The 17,484-nt window shown below is 38.3% G+C and overlaps 1 protein-coding gene across 1 annotated transcript in view; it reads left to right on the forward strand.

The window, feature by feature from the left end:
* Positions 1-17,484, forward strand: part of DCC (DCC netrin 1 receptor) — a 766,352-nt gene that overhangs the window by 693,087 nt on the left and 55,781 nt on the right. Inside the window, exons 23-24 of the mRNA XM_042909706.1 lie at positions 8,012-8,174; positions 15,532-15,758. Coding sequence (XP_042765640.1) covers positions 8,012-8,174; positions 15,532-15,758 — 390 coding nt within the window. The remainder of the gene's footprint in view (positions 1-8,011; positions 8,175-15,531; positions 15,759-17,484) is intronic.

Raw genomic sequence — 17,484 nt, forward strand, 5'->3', positions numbered from 1 at the left:
AGAATTATAATAGAATAATGGCTTATTGTCGGGATCCTCAAGCTAGTTGCAAATAAATTTAGACCTCACTAGTCACTTACTTTCTCTTACAGCATGCCACTCTTTAAAAATGCACTCTTGGAATTCAAATAAAAACAAAGCTATAGTTCATGTTTACTCTTGTAGTTGTAAGCCCTTAATTAAATTGAGGAAACTGAAGAGGCTTCCTAAATTATTTTCTTATGACAGGTAGAATCAAAGCTAATAGGTACTGATATGGCAGTATTTTACTTTTATGGTGTATTCAATTTTGTGGTCCACATTCTCAAAGCAGGAAAATCTTCAACTTCTGAAAATGTGATTTTGTAGTTTATATTTGTATGAATACAACACTGAAAATCACTTCAATCTTGCTGTTCTCATTGGGAAAGATAAATCAGCAATTTTTTTTTTGTTGATGGATCTGTGTGTAATTTATAAAATTAGTAATTTTGGTTAAGAGATCTATAATCCCTACAAATATGTGGTTGTATTGATCTCAACCTTTAAAACCCAAATTAACTTTGATAGGTTGATGCTTTGGTGAAATATTTCTAAAAATCAATATCATTAATTTTTAGATATTCAGAATCATATTAGGTGTTCTGTAAAATATGCCTTACACTGTGTGTTTGGGAGAAAAGATCATGATTTGACCCTTACTCTTAAAAACTTTTGTTTTATTATTTTCAGAATGCAGTAATATTTTAACTAATATAAATAAAATAGACATAAAAGCTCTTCCATATTTGCATGAAATGATCATTCTGAGGTTGGTGAGCACTCAACAGACACCTTAATGCCAAAGGAAAGGTCCAGAAATAAAACTTTACATCATTCATAGAAAGGTAATTGGAGTGGTCCAGGGTCTCAAGTTTTAGTCTATAAGGGGCTCTGCCTACCTGCCGTCCAACCATTATCTATCACAAATGATTTTAAAGATCCCAGACTAATACCAACCCCCAGGTTCTAATACGACTTTGCCAAGGATTAGAACTGTGTGAATCAAGTCACTTAAACTCTTGGGATCTTAGTTTTTCATCTGAACATAGAAAATGTTAAGCTAGATCAGGATTCCTCTACCTCAGAGCTATTGTTATTTGAGACTGGATAATTTTTTGTTGTGGGGCTTCTCCTATGCATCCCTGGCTTTTACGCACTACATGCCAAGGGTATTTCCCCTCTACCATGTTTTAAGAACCAAAAATACCTCTACACTTTGCCAAATTTCCCCTTAGGGAGCAAAATCTCCTCAGTTAAAAACCACTGATCTAGATCACCAATTCCCCAAAGGTTGTTCCAAGGTAAATGGGTCCCATGAGAAGCTCTGAGAAAAAATGGTCCATGGTCACATAAGTATTGGGAACTTTGGCCACTCACTTCTCTTTTGCCTGGTTCTCCCCTTTTACCTGAATACTAGAGGTGTTAGTCTTGAGAAAGCATCTCCACTAACTCTATACTCTTGATTCGGTGACCTTGTCCACTCCCATCTGTGTGCCAGCTCCGAAATTTATATTTCTAACCCAGACCTTCTAGCTGCCTCTTTATAATTTATCATAAGATCTCAACCCTGAGATAGTCAAGACTGAGCTTTTGTTTTTCCTTTCTTGGTCTTTCACCCTCTCCCTCATCTCAGACATAGGACAATCACTTAAGTCTAAACCTGCCCGATGCTTCCTTTTTTCCTCCTCCATATGCAATCTGCTTTTGATTATTCATTCTCAGATTGTGTTTTGCACCTGTCTACTTTGCTTGACTGCCATGGCCACCATTTCAGTTGAAGTTATCACTCCTTCTCACCTGGAGACTGTTAACATCTTCTTAGCTGGTCTCTCTGCTTCCACCAGCAACATCTTCCTTCCTGAAAGCCCTTAAATGGTCTGTGATTGTACTGAAAATAACTGAATGTGACCTACAGGGCTCTTGAATGAACTGGGTCTTGTTTCTCTTTCCAACCTCATTTTGTGCCATTTCCCTTTTGCTCCCAATGTTCCAGACATATGATCTTCTCTCAGTTCCTTTGTAAAGAAAGAGGAGCTAACTCCTAGGATCCTCCATGATTCTGCCTCCATGTTACTTCTGTAATGAGGCCTTTCATGACCTCTCTTCTCCTCCAAGGACTGTTATGTTCTCATATTGCATCTTTCTTTTGAACTCTACTTTTTAAAAATACCAATTATAGTTTTAATTTTATATTTGTTTCATGATCTGTTTCATACATCTTTTCCAGTAAGTTGTAACCTCCATGAAGTCAACAATCATGCCTCTTTGAGGGGTGTGAGGGGGAGCAATCACAATATTCTAATTTGATACTTACCTAGTTGTGTTCTTGGGAGGAGGCAAGCCTAGGATCCTCCTACTCGGGCGCCTCCCCAGTAGTTTCCAATTCTAATTTGGAAACTGTTCTCAGACCACACAATATATAAGACAATGACATACAAACTATTATGAAACAATATAAGCATGGCCCTATAAATACGTTTTAGTGGTTCGATAGCCTGGCTATTGCTCCCTCTCTGTTCTTCCAGAAAAATAGCTCAGAAATGGAGTTTTCATTCTTCCTTGTAAGAGCTATGGGTTGATCCCAGGTGAGAAATGACCCAGACAAGGTACATGTTTTAGGAATGGAAAAGATAGGCCATTTAATATATATTGATTTTTTCCTCTGTTCTAACTAGTTGGGCAGGCTGAAGGCTACATCACAACTGTATGTATATACCTCTTATAGTTTTCTTTTAGGCTGCTTGAATCCTTTCATGAATTTTCTCTGCCCATCACCATCCCCCTCTCCAGCTTTACTGAGGTATAATAGACATATAACACTGTATAAATTTAAGGTGTACAATGTGTTAATTTGCTAACTTATAGACTGTAAAACAATCACCACCATAGTGTTAGCTGACATCCCCATCACATCACATAATTACCATTTATTTTTTTGTAATGAGAAAATTTAAGATTTATAATCCATGCAACTTTCAAGTATATAGTACAGTATTATTAACCATAATCACCATGATGTACATTGTCACCCCAGAATTTGTTCATCTGATAACTGGAAATTTATACCTTTTGACCAACATCTCCCCATTTCCCCCAACCCCCAGTCTTGGTAGCCACCATTCTACTACTGTCTGTTTCTATCAGTTCAGCTTTTTCAGATTCCACATACAAGTGATATCATGTAGATTTGTCTTTCTATATCTGACTTATTTCATTAGCATAATGCCCTCAAGGTCCATCCATGTTCGGATCACAGCATCATATCCCCAGCACCTAACTGGATCTTCAGTACATTTTTCTAGAATAATTGGGTATATTCTTTACTGTGCCTGCCCTATCTCTCCTAGCAATTCACAGTTCACATTAGCATGTTCAAAATTCTGAGATTTGAGAAAGGAAATATGTTTTCCAACTTAATTGACCAAAGGAACTTCCTCCCAACCCCATAATGCTGATTAATATTTCATTTTAGGGAACATTGGGCTAGATTATCTGTAAAGTTTCTTCCAGCTGGTTGACTATATAGCACTTTATTTCAGGGGGAGATGCTTTGAAATATTCAATGCCATAGGAATTTCTGTTCAAATTCAAAGACCTGTAAAATTATTGAGACATATGTTGAGCTCAAAGTGTTATAATAACAAAATTGTTATCAGGGAAGACTGCAAATGTAGGAAAGAAGCTTAGTCCCAAGCAATCATTGGATCTGTTCTCTCCCAAATACTCTAAAAATTAAAGACATTATTATTTCATGAAACCAATTTTCCAATTATTACTTGAGACTTTAGGCCCATAAGATTATGAAGTATATATTTATTTTTATTAAATGTAGTATAAAAAGGTTGAAACATTTTATGGCAATCAAATGTTATGAAAATAAAAAGTGGATGGAATGCCCATGTGACTTTTCAAAACTTAATTCTCTTCTCACCAATTTTAATGAAACACATCTAAGTCTTTGATTACCAAGACACTGGATACCCAAGCTATTGTAGTAACAACAGGAACAGATGTATCAGGACACTATATTTTTCTTTAAGTTGGAAAGATCACATAGAATGAATATTGAAGCGCTTCATAATGTCTATTGAGAGCCAACCCTGTGTCAGGGCCTGTGGCCAGTGTGTTGCATCCATTATCTCATGAAATAATCACAGTGTCCAGAAGGATATTTGCAAATCTCTGAATTACATCATGAAGTTTCCCCTCTGAAGCCCAAAAGATAGTAAATGTCATCTTGCCTCTTCTGGAGTCAGGCTGTCTTCCAGAACTTTTATCTGTAGTGATCTAGATTGATGAGCTCTAACATTTTTCCTAATTTGCAACAGTCTTTTGATGTGTTCAAATATATGGTTGATTGTCATTATTTGCAGATTGTTATTGTGAATTCACTTACTGCTAGAATTTATTTTTAACCACCAAAATCAATACCTGTAGTGCTTTTATGGTCATTGTGGACATGCGCAGAGCAGCCAAAAGTTTGAGTAGCCCAGTGCTCACGAACTCAGCTGAAATAAACAAGATGACCCTCTGCCTTATTGTTTCAGCTCTCACAGTGTAAACAAGCGTCCTTTCTACAGTGTATGTAGTGCCATTTTTTTTTACATTTTTGTGCATTTTTTAGTGGTGGTTTCAGGGTTTAAAGTGGCCTTCAATGTAGTGCTGAAGTGCTGTTTACTGTTCCTACACGCAAAAGGCTGTATGCTGTAGCTTATGGAGAAAATGTGTGTGTTAATTAAGCTTCACTCAAGCATGAGTTATGATGTTGTTGACTGTGAGTTCAATGTCAATGAATGAACATTATGTATTAAATAAAGTGTGTTTAAAAAGAAACACACATAAAACAAGGTTATATATTGATTGATAAAAATGTTGTAACCAGAGGCTCCCAGGAACCTAACACTGCATTGCCTCCAGCAGCAATACTTAGTATTCCTTAATTCAGTGTTTACAGCAACTCTACAGAACAAATCACTGCAGATAATGAGGGTCAGCGACATCAAAAGATTCCATTCCACTTGACTTTCTTAACTGCCCATTGATGTCAAATATTCTGATTGTTCAGCCTTTGAATTGAGATTGGGAAATTAATGAAAGACCTTGAATATCAACTTTCAAACTGATGGGAACTTTTATGAGGAAGGCGTAAAGGCCTGGTATCAAAGATTTATAATGGGAGTCCTCATGATTCCTAACTCTCTAAGGCAAATGGCATCGATATAATCTCATTCATGTTCAGCAAAGTCCAGAGTCATTACTTTCAGACTTGAAACATGATGCCTTTCTGGGTGGGGAGGAAAAAGAAATGAGTAGAAATTTGAAAAATTCTAGTTTACAAGGTTTTAAAAATGTTCATTAGGTGTACTGCTCTGTATGACTGAAACTAAGTTTGTCAGAAATGGTGAACTGTTAAATTGAAGTCATGCTAATAAAAATCCACGATATCTCCAACTGTCTTCACTGTAAGTTCTCACATAAAAGGTTAATTTATTCCAATCAATTAATTTATTAAGCACAGAAAGGGCATATTGAGATACTACTGTAAAATGACTTTTTAAATTGTAAGTGAAACTATGATACAGAAAGTTCTGACCTTTTATTACTTGCCTCATTCCTTTGTAGTAAATGTAAAAATTACTTCAAGGATATCTTATTTCTTTCACTTATAAGAGAATGTTTAACAGAAAGTGCTATTTAAACACTTTTGATGAGTTCCTCCCCTGAGATTCAAGTTATATCCGAAGTGCTTAATATTTTTCCAATAACAATGAATCAGCAATAATTGTTTCAAAAAAACAATGATTCTTAGATAACTTGTCAAAAGATAGTGTTTTGGTTTTGATTTTGATTTATTCCCTGTCAGGTGCTGAGATGGTCATTTTGTATGTATTTTCTCTAATTCTGACAATACCTGTAAAAATAAGTATTCTTATTTCCATTTTGCAGACAAAGTCACTGAGGGTGTAAAAGGCCTAAATACTTCACTCAGGAGGTATAAAAAGCTAACATAGCTTGTTAAAGAAGCACATTCAAACTTAGGTCTAGGAAAATATCCAAAATCAGTGCTTTCTGTGACTTTTTACATTAATTTTTAAGTATATATTTTAAATGTTTTTATTTATTTTTGAGAGAGACAGAGAGAGAGAGAGAGAGAGAGAGAGAGCACAAGCGGGGAGGGGGCAGAGAGAGGGAGACACAGAATCTGAAGCAGGCTGCAGGCTCCAGGCTCCAAGCTGTCAGCACAGAACTTGACTTGGGGCTCGAACCTACGGACTGTGAGATCATGACCTGAGCTGAAGTCGGATGGACACTTAACCGACTGAACCACCCAGGCGCCCCTATATGTGTATATTTTAAATGTTTATATTTTAGAGAGAGAGAGAAGGAGAGAACGAATGAGGTGGGGAGGGACAGAGAAAGGGGGACAAAGGATCCAAACTGGGCCCTGCGCTGACAGCAGAGAGCCCAATGCAGGACTCAAATTCATGAACGGTGAGATCATGACCTGAGCTGAAGTCAGACAACTTAACCAACTGAGCCACCCAGGCACCCTTCTTTTTTTTTAATTGTTTATTTTTGAGAGAGAGTGGGAGAGAGAGGGGGTTGGGGCAGGGGCCGGGGGGTGGGGGTGGGGGTGCAGAGCATCCCAACCTGGCTCTGTGCTGACAGCAGAGAGCCTGATGTGGGGCTCAAACTCATGAACGGTGAGATCACAACCAGACCCAAAGTCAGATACTTAACCGACTGAGCCACCCAGGCACCCCTTTAAATTAATTTATAAATAAAACAAGCTACTGTTTACCTTTTAAAACGTTGTTACTTCTAATGAATAACATAACATAGGACATAATATTTCTAATTGATTACTGAATATTTAAAGAAAGCAATTTAAGGTGTCATTAGCCATTCTTGTTTACCTAAGCAAATTATAACAAAAAATGTCTTGTCTGTTATTTTCACCTAAATATTGTCTACCATGAGGTACTACTGCAAGACAAGAGAACATTCATATCAGGATTTTATGACACTCTTTTGAACCAAGTGACAGCTTTTAAGTGGGATTCATGCACTTTTAATAGGTTGAAAATTAAATGTAAAATTAAAACTTTATAGATAGCTTCCTTAAAAAATGGAAATAAACTGTAAGTGATTAGAGTCAAATAGTTTGTCTTTCACACCCTCAAATAAATAGTGTTTTCTCATAAAGCATAGCCTCCTGTGGTTCTCATAACCCTGGAATATTCGTAGTACAAAGTAGCCTTTCCTGTCCCCACTTTCTACTCAATATGACAGGTTAATTCTTTAAAAAAAAAGAGAGAGAGAGAGAAATAATTCACGTGCTACAGATTCACCCTCTGAAGGTGTACGATGTCAGTGGTTTTTAGTTACATCCACAAGGTTGTGCCACCAGCACCACTGTCTAATTCCAGAACATTTTCACCATCCCCAAGGGAGACCCTGTACCCATTCGCTGTCCTTCCCCATTCACTCCTCCCATCCACTGGCAAACACTAATCTACATTCTGTCTCTACAGATTTGTCTATTCTGGATATTTTGTATAAGTGGAATCATACAATATTAACCTTTTGTGTCTGGCTTCTTTCACTTAGAGTAACACTTTTAAGGCATATGCATGCCATAGCATGTATCAGTTCCTCATTCCCTTTTATGGCTGGGTAATATTCCACTGTATGGAAGCCCCACATTTTGTTTATCCATCATTCAGTCAATGGGCATTTGGGTTGCTTCCACTTTGGGCTATTCTAAATAATGTTGCTATGAATGTTTCCGTATAGGATTTTGTGTGGACATATATTTAATTTTCTTCTTGGGGAGGTAACATAGATCTTTCCTCTCATTTTTCATTGCTTTTTTCCCCAGCTTCAAGAATGCCCAGAACAATAGGAACATTCACATCCTTAACAGCTTGATGAACGCAGAGCTGTCACAACCCCTAAATCTGATCTCCATTTGCCTGTCTTTTCCCAGAGCCACCCATTGGCCAGATGCACCCCCCACACGGCAGTGTCACTCCTCAAAAGAACAGCAACCTGCTTGTAATCATTGTGGTCACCGTTGGCGTCATCACAGTGCTGGTGGTAGTGATCGTGGCTGTGATTTGCACCCGGCGCTCTTCAGCCCAGCAGAGAAAGTAGGTAACGGCTGGTTCCTGAGAGGAGAGAGGTCACGGTTTGACCTATCACCTTCTTGAGTTATATTTTTGAGAAATCTCTTCCGGTGTTCTTTTTCATAATTTACCACATATTCCTTAGCCTCTGACCTGAGCAAAACCTTGCCTTTGGTTCATTTCAGGCCCATAACTTGAGTGAGTGAGGGCTAGGCTTGCAGACTTAATAATAGAATCCACCTGGAGACCCACGTGGCATTTCTGCTCGACTTGACTTCTCTGGGCCAGATCCTTCCTTTCAGAGGAGGGCACATGTTCCTTTAGCAACATTTAGAAAATGGACTTCACCATGTCCCAATTCATGGCCCTGTCTGCAATTATGTGTAAAATGTTGGAGATGTGTGTTCCTTTGAAAGTATTTATCAATTCTGGCAAGGAGGCCTGTAGGCATTTAACCAATGCTTGTTGCACGAATGACTACCAAACTCAATGTAGTTATAATACAGTGGAGTATTTAGTTTGGAGACAGTACTTAGGATAGAAGAGAGATCCTAGAAATTCACAATGTTCGGATTTCCCAGCTGTGGTTGATTCTCAGAAATTCAACGTTTTGAGGGATTTAAAAAATTTTTCCATATTATGCAATTCTAGGTTATAGCCCATGCAGAGGATGGTACATCAAAGTCAAAGTTTAGAATGGAAAGATGGTTTTAATTCAGTTTATCCCCTTCTAGCAACATCCATAACCAGCATATTAACCTTGTGTCAGAAGTTGTGGGAATCAGCAATAATCTCCTGGTTATTCTCTGCCTGTCTAGCACTTTTCAAATCCAGCCTGATATGTCCCTTTCAGCTGTACTCTCTCACTGAATTGGCTCTGATAAGATCTTCCCTTGATTTTTTTTTCCCTTTGGCCTCAGGCATAGTGCCGGCTCTGAAAGCCTGAGGCATTGGGCCTATAGGTGGCTGATTTGACAACTATATGCTACACACAGTGTCAGAGGAAGATTCTCTAACAAATCATTGTTTCTCTTCCCTTGCTAATACCTTAGTTTCTCTTTTTAAAAATCCTATGACCCATTTGTTGATCTGTATTGTATCTTCCAACCTTTTGAAATGAGGTATTTAGAAATAGGATACAGGAAGACGTACAAGCTAAAGAAAGTGACATATGAGTGTAGATGCAGTCTTTGTATTTAATTTATTTATATGGCAGGACAAATTTTATATTTGGCCGCATGTGTGAAATTGGGCTATCTTCGAGTTAGTGACAGCTGATGTGCTAATCCATTGTGCTTAAACAAGAAGCCAGGCAGACTGAGCTTAACTTACTCTCATGTGTGAGCATTCTAGGAAATCATAATTACACAGAACTTCCAGTGTGCTGGACATTTAGTGAGGCTCTGGAGAAAAAAGAACTGTAATGGGGTGAGGCATTCGACAGTCTCTTGGTGGAATAATCCCAGGAATGGGGCTGTGCAGAGACATAGAATGGGAAGACATCTATGTGACAGGCCGCTGAAGTAGAGCTGAGAAATATTCACGTGAAGGGAAGTGGGGAAGGCACCAAAACCAAGCTTGGCCTATTTCATGATGGCTTGAAAAACATGAATGTGTTCACTAAACTAAGTTTAATCATCGGAACCACCTGTAGTGGGGTGTTTTGGTTTTTTCATTTTCATCCTTTTGAGAAGAATGTTGGCGGATTATATGGACCTGATGAATTGGATTCTTGGACATATTTTGTTTCCTCACAGAGAAAATGCCAGTCTTCTCCATGTGCAAAAGTGGCATTTCATGCTATTTTTAGAAACTCTTAAATTGTCTTAAATCCCATGCTAAGCACTTCTTAAGAGCTTGAAGGTTTTATTTAGAAAGAGTAGAGGCTGAGCCCTCGATAGAACTCATTTTTAAATTAGGAGATGAATGAAAGAATAAATCACTCCATGAATGACTGAAAACCAAAGAAGGTGAATTTATAGCTTCTGTCCTACTGCCACTTTGGTTTTTCCTCAGCCTTCACTCAAAATCTCTTAATATTTACTTGGCATATTTTCACAGTTTTTCCTCATCTATATTTCTTCTGTAACAGACCCATTGCCTTTCATCCTGGCCTCTCTGTTTGTATATATTAACAGAGAAAATGTGAAAAATAAAAATTTCTCCTTCAAGATATTCCTGAGTTTTAATTTAACTTTTCTTGATTTTACTGAGGATCCTTCCTCCTGATACCACCATCACTGAGACTTTTTGAACAAATTAAATGATGCAGATGAAAGCAAAATCAATTCCAATCTAAAACAGGAGTAATGTCCCTTACAGAACCCTCAGAAAAATGAGAGTTTCATGTAATTAATAAAGTGAAATAGGAAACACATTCATGGGCTGCTTCAATATCTCTTTACCTGTTGTTGCTGGAGACTGTAAATTGTCTTTGTGTTTTATTGGGGCTCTTGAATTGCATCCAACGGATTTGAAGCATATTTATGTGCACTGTTCACAGTACATCATTCAAGTTAATGTCCATATATTTTATTGTACGGTTTTTTGTATACACATATATATTTAATAATGAGGTAGTTATCTGATTGATTCACATTCTAGTTGGTAACGTTTTGTTTTTACGATATAAAATAACAGAAGGTAGAACCCAAGTTCTAGTTCTGATTCCCCACTTCTTGAATTAAATTAGTGGTGGTTAATGAAACCTAATCCCTGAATGTCAGTTTCCTCAAATGAGAAACAGGGATAAATACATTCTGTCATGTTCTCTACCTCAGAACCCTGAAACTCCCCATGGAATGCTATCAAGTTGTAGAATCACATGGTAACATGTGGCATCAAATTAATATGAAATAAAAAAATAATTTTGTATTTCTTTTTGGTTATTAATTTAAAATTGCTTACTACTTTGAAGAGGGACTCCCCTTACACATTTTGAATTAGTGAAATCATAGTAGAATATCCTAAGATGGAAAAAATGTGTCTGTGAAAGCTTAAATTAATGGGGAGTAGGCGAGGGGCTTTGTGCCTTTTAATAAAGTAATGACATTTTCCTGGCCAAGCCATAGAATATGGATTATGATAAGTTAGAATGTATCTGTAGATACTAAAGACAAAAGATTTGACATTGAGAATACGCTGGAAATCCAGGACGCATGGTTATCACATTTTAAAGGCAGTTACCTGGGTAGATTATCAACAGCTTGTCTGACTACATTAAAATACTAAACCAATGTTGGCTTTTACCCTTTCACATCCTAAGCATACTGATTAAAAGTGATTGAGGAAACAAACTTCTCTTACAGTACTAGGTTACGTGCAAAGTAAGAAACACAGAAGCCAATAAAAAATCAGAGAATCTTGCCAAAAAAAATACTTCCAAGTCAATAATGAAAAATTCTTATTATTTAATTCAAGTAATTACTATGTGTTCAGTTAGTAATCTGCATTACAGAAAATAACAGATCTGATTAATGTTAACTCTTGAGCTAAAGATCTTCCTGCAATTCCCCACTGACTTCCTGATACTATTAAAAATATTTCTGTTGGAGGCAAGGCCTCCTGTGATTTGGTCCCTCCACTTTTTCAGCTTTACCAACTGCCATGATCCATTGCCTGCTCATGACTCCAACAATGCAGAAGTTCAGAGTAGCCATGCCATTTCCCATTCATTTATCAAGCTCCCAATGTCTCGCCTATCTTTTGCATTTCTAGTACTTAGCACATTTTTGGGGCACATACTCAGTATTCTGTAAATGGTCACTGAATAAATAAATGAATACATGTTGCAAAACAACGGATGATGTTGGATAAGTGAAAGAAACAGAATTTGCTGTAGTCTCACGGGAGGAAATCAATACACACACTGGGAGCATCTGGCCAGCTCAGTAAGACAGACGGTCATCAATGCAAGGTGAGTGGTAAAGAGACAAGGGAAATGCTTTAGGTATGTTAAGATGACACTGACCTAGCATGGTCAGGAAGGCTTCCTGAAGAAGAGAGGCTTGAAGAAAATCTTCAAGAGTCAGTAGTTTGTAAGTAAACAGGATTGTGAAGGCATTCTGGGCAAAAGTACAATGAGAGAGGGAGGGAGATGGAGAGAGAGAACAAAAAACACTAACACTTGATTATGCTGTGAAAACTTTGTTCCCCAGTATGAGAAAGAGACAGCAGAGAGCCTTGAAAGAATGCTTGCTTTGCCTTTATTCAATAGCCCATGGGGTGAGAAGAGACCCTGGCATCCTATGGCTATTTTTGGAAACTGGAAGATTACTGGTACCTGTGAGAAAGGGTGCATGTAGGGAGGGACAAACATGTGACATATTGTATATCTAATGCAAAAACTAGGTTTAAAATAAAAACAAAAAAAAAAATTCACTAAGGTGGTGTTTCTCAAACTTGAAGTGCATCTGATTTCCCTTGAGAGCTGTTAAATCACAGACTGCTGGGCCCCACCCTCTCCTGCCCACTTGCACCCTCTCACCCCCCATCTGCAAGTTTCTGAACTACAGTGGAGCTTGAGAACGTGCATTTCTAACAGGTTTCCAAGTGATGCTGATGCTGCTGGTCCAAGGACCACACCTCAGGACCCATTGCACAGGTTCATCTGCATACAAATTTTGAAGATTCCAATGATGAGACAGAGGATCGAGGGGACCACAGTGGGTCCTGTATCAGAGAACCAGCAGATGGACAGAAGGCTGAGATGACAACTGTTCCTGCAGGTTTTAAGACAAATCTCAGACAGTTCAGTTATGAGCAGATGTTAGTTTTATTACAAAACCTGCTGTACCTGGTGGCTGGGCTACTACCACCCGCAGGGAAGGGAGGCCTTTCCAAGGTCAAAGATCTTTCTTGATAAGAGACATGATAGAAAACAAAAGTAGTTAGTAGATGGCCTTTCATAGAATATATACAAAAAGGAAATAAAGTTTATTTAATCTTTAGATTCTTTTTTAAAGTTTTTTTTAAATGTTTATTTTTTATGTTTTTCTGACAGAGAGGTGGGGGGGAGAGAGAGAGATCACAAGCAGGGGAGGGACAGAGAGAGAGGGAGACAGAGAATCGCAAGCAGGCTCAGTGCCATCAGTGCAGAGCCAGCCCTGGGGCTCGAACTCACCAACTGCAAGATTGCCAGCTAAGCCAAAATCAAGAGTCAGATGCTTAACCGACTAAACCACCCAGGCTCCCCTAGAGTCTTTAGATTCTTGGCTGACAGCTAAGTGGATGAGTAGCTTCTCAGAAAAGGCCTTAATCTAACTAAAATCCATCAGAAAAATGTGTATGCATTTTATGAAGAATGATAATTTTTTCCCAGACGGAGGCTATAAATCACACCGTACAAAAAAGCTCTACCTCAGTCAGATTTGGAATTTTTTTTTTTTTTTAAGTAAACTATGTTTGTGGATGCTTGGTACTGAGATTATAGGGGCTGGTGAATGAAGAATGAATGAATGAATGAATGAATGAATGAATGAATGAATGAATGAGGCATGTGTGTAAGCAAGAGTAAACCAGAATTCATAACTTATTTTTAGTTTAAAAAATTATTTGACACATTTCCCTCCCATACCTATTTAAATATTGAGTTATTATGAAAACATTGGCCATCTTATCCTGGATTTGGGAACTGGTACTTCTCTGTATTCAGTCTGATAGACACTGGGATTAAAAAGTGGTTTAGCATTTTGATTTGTTAGAAAGATAACAGGGTGAAATCTCCAAGTCTGAAAATGACATTAGATTGTTCTAAGAAGTGACCAGGGGTAGATTACATAGCGAGCTGTGTGTCATTTGCGGACTAGTACATTTGGGCAGGTGAAGTATAAGGAAATGAATTCAGGGAATGGATGGTTAGCAGAGAGTTATTATCTTAGATATAAGAAAATGATCTAAAGGTTATTACAGACCATTGTCAGAGTCAGTGTGGGACTGTTGCCAAGAAATCAGCAAAATGCGGGAGCTGTAGGGAAAATATTAGAACAGAAAATACTGCATTATTTCTGTACTAAACTACTTGATAAATATTAAGTCTGGCATTCTTTGTCTCCTGTCCTTATCAGCACACTTCAAAAAAGATAAAAATATATTAAAATTCAGCAAGTCACATCACTAAACATGTATTAATTGACGAATGCAAAGGTTATTTTCAGCATTGGAAAATGAAGCCGCTCTCAGTGGCCTGTACAGGTTACAAAGAGTTTTCACTGAAGTGGTTTGTTTGAGTCATTTAGCAACCATGAAAACAGCTATCCTCATAAACCATTTGTTGCAAGGGAGGAAGTGAGCGGGAGTTACTTCTCTCTGGGGCTCTATAAAATGTTGGATTTAAACCATCTGAATTCTGTCTTAGAAGAGACATTATTACCAATAGAAGATACAAGCAGAGATTTTAAAAACTAGAACTGTAAAGCAGAGGTTGAAAACTTTCTGAAAAGGGACAAATAGTAAATGTTTGAGGTTTTGTGAGACATGTGGGTCATACATTCTTTGTTGCAACCACTCGACACACTGCAGTGTGAAAATAAATGGGTTCAGTAGGATTCCAATAAAACTTTATTTACAAAATCAGGCAGTGGGCAGATTTGGTCTGCAGGCCATACTTTACTGATGCCTACTGTAGAGAATGACTAGCCACGAGTATCATGCTACTTTACTTAGCCTAAGGGGAGCATTTGAATCTGACTAGCCCCAAAAACAGACTACCACTGAAAAATGAATTTATGGTTGCTAAATTCTTATTGAGGAAAATAGGAGATAATTGAAGCATACTTCTGAACTGTATTCTTCTCTTTTCAAAGGATGGATCCTACTGTGTTTTCATCCAGATACTTAGTAACTCCAAGGCAAAAGTGCTTTTATTCTCCTTAGAGTGTCCTCATTCGGCCTTTTGTCTTCAAATAGCACATTAAATTATACAGCTGAGCTATAGACTTTCTTCTAAACCCCAGTCTTGGCTGGCACAAATTCTGGCCTTTTTATTTCCATTTGCCCTTTCAACACGACTCCTTCATTTATCTCCTAAACAGATGTTGCAGTGAAGTATCTTATGACTGGCTCCAAAGATTGGCATATGGCTCCATCTCACCCATTGTCACCTTGTGGGGAATTTGTAGCTGGTGAAGCTAGAGTCAGGCACTCTCTGGCAGGCAGCCGAGGCCTTGGGGATTCAGCACCACTGCTCCTATAATGTGGTGAATCTCCAGGGGAGACGAGGAAAGGCAGCCAAGACATGCCTGCCAATTCCTGGATTTCACAGGTTTCCTCCTGGGAGCCCTCTTCTATCCTTCTCTGCTTCTAACTTGAATTGACTGAGAAAAGAGAGGAAGGACCACTGAATAGAAGCATTCACATTTGCTCTCTAATTTTTCTTCCATAGGAAACGGGCCACCCACAGTGTTGGCAAAAGGAAGGGCAGCCAGAAGGACCTCAGGCCCCCTGATCTTTGGATACATCATGAAGAAATGGAGATGAAAAATATTGAGAAGCCATCAGGTACTGACCCTACGGGAAGGGACTCCCCCATCCAAAGTTGCCAAGACCTCACGCCAGTCAGCCACAGCCAGTCAGAAACCCAGCTGGGGAGCAAAAGCACCTCTCATTCAGGTAAATCTCTCATCTCAGGCATCAGGACAACCCCCCACCATTCTGAAACTTTATTTACAAAAAGTTTCCTCTTTGTCTCCTCTTTGATGGAGACATCTTTCCCTTCAATCTGTGGGTCATTTACCAATAGTTAAAATAATCTGATGTAAATTTGGTTGATTAACTAGTTTCTTTTCCAGCATCCTATTACGTGCCTTTTATAATTGCAACGTTACTTAAAACTTCTAAGAGGTAACAGGTGGTACATTTGGGAAATACTAAAATGTGAAAGCCAAATGAACTTACTGCTTTTTGTTAAATCTTGAATGAGAGTTTTGTCAAAATGTGAAGGTATTTGTACATTTTTTTCATTCCTTATGTCTATGGATAATTGAAAGTTGATTTTAAATTTGCTCTCACAGCACCTGGGTGGCTCAGTCTGTTAAGCATCGGATTTTGGCTCAGGTCATGATCTCACAGTTCGTGAGTTCCAGCCCTGTGTCGGGCTCTGTGCTGACAGCTCAAAGCCTGGAGCCTGCTTCAGATTCTGTGTTTCCCCCTCTCTCTGCGCCCCCCCCCCCCTTGTTCATGCTCTCTGTCTCTCAAAAACTAATAAAATGTTTTTAAAAAATTAAATTTGCTCTCAATTCATTGCATTAAAAAAATCACACTAGGGTCACATGGCATGTGAAGATAATAACATAACATCTCCTGTTATTTCAGCCTTGGTTACTGTAAAGATCAACTTTTGTCCCTGTGTATTCACATTATATGATCACTAGCCTAGTTTGATCGAGTCTGTCTGCAGGCAATGTTGACATACAACGTGATCAGAAGAAAAAAGCCTACTGTTTAATAAATAGGCACAGAACAATCCATGTCTAGGAATAACTAAGAAAATCTAAAAATTGGTTGTAAGATATTTCACTTTCTGTTAGTCATCATATTTTTGAACTGCTTATGGAAAACAGAAAAATAAACCAAGTACTCTCATCAAAAAAAACAAAACAAAACAAAACTCTTGGTCTACTCATGTGTTTGCAGAATGAGTAGCCGTTGTTTTAAAACTGAATTAAAATATTTTAGGTATTGGAATATGTAACTGGCTTACTAGACTTTTTCAGCTTAGAATTGTTTAAACAAGGAATTCGCTTACTGATTTTTAACCATGAGTTGTTGAGTATACTTTTTCTAGCTCTTGAAGAATATATCAAGCAGATTCCTTAACTTTCCCATCATTTTCATTTGGTTAAACTGCATTCAGGTTCTGTCCAAAACTGCCACCTGAAATCTAAATTAAAGGTTCTCCTTTCCTTATGGCCAGCTAGACTTTTGACTCTGAGGACTAGGGCTGTAATTTGTTCTTTAAAGCTTCCAGCACCTTGGAGGAGAGGTGGGGATGGGACAGAAGGAGGGGGCACAGTCTGTTTCAGAAACACCTTTACTTATTCCTCCTACTTGTTTGTTCTTCCTGGCTTTGTAGGAGGATGGGGAAGGGAGATGAGGAGAGAGGCAAGGAGAGAGGGCAGAAAGGACAGTTTGAAGGGCTGTGCTGCTTTGTGAGCACATGGACTGTCCTCATGCAACATCCAAATTCTGGGTCTCTTGTGAAACACAAGTACGAATTCTTTATGAGATCCTGTGGGATTCTTCCCCTGGCTCATTACACCATGTGAGATATCAAGTCAGGGCTTACCCCACTCCTACCAAGAACAGCTCTGTCACCCTCACTGTTTTAGGTGGGTCA

This window comes from Panthera leo, chromosome D3 (assembly GCF_018350215.1).
Source record: "Panthera leo isolate Ple1 chromosome D3, P.leo_Ple1_pat1.1, whole genome shotgun sequence".
NCBI classification, from domain to species: domain Eukaryota; kingdom Metazoa; phylum Chordata; class Mammalia; order Carnivora; family Felidae; genus Panthera; species Panthera leo.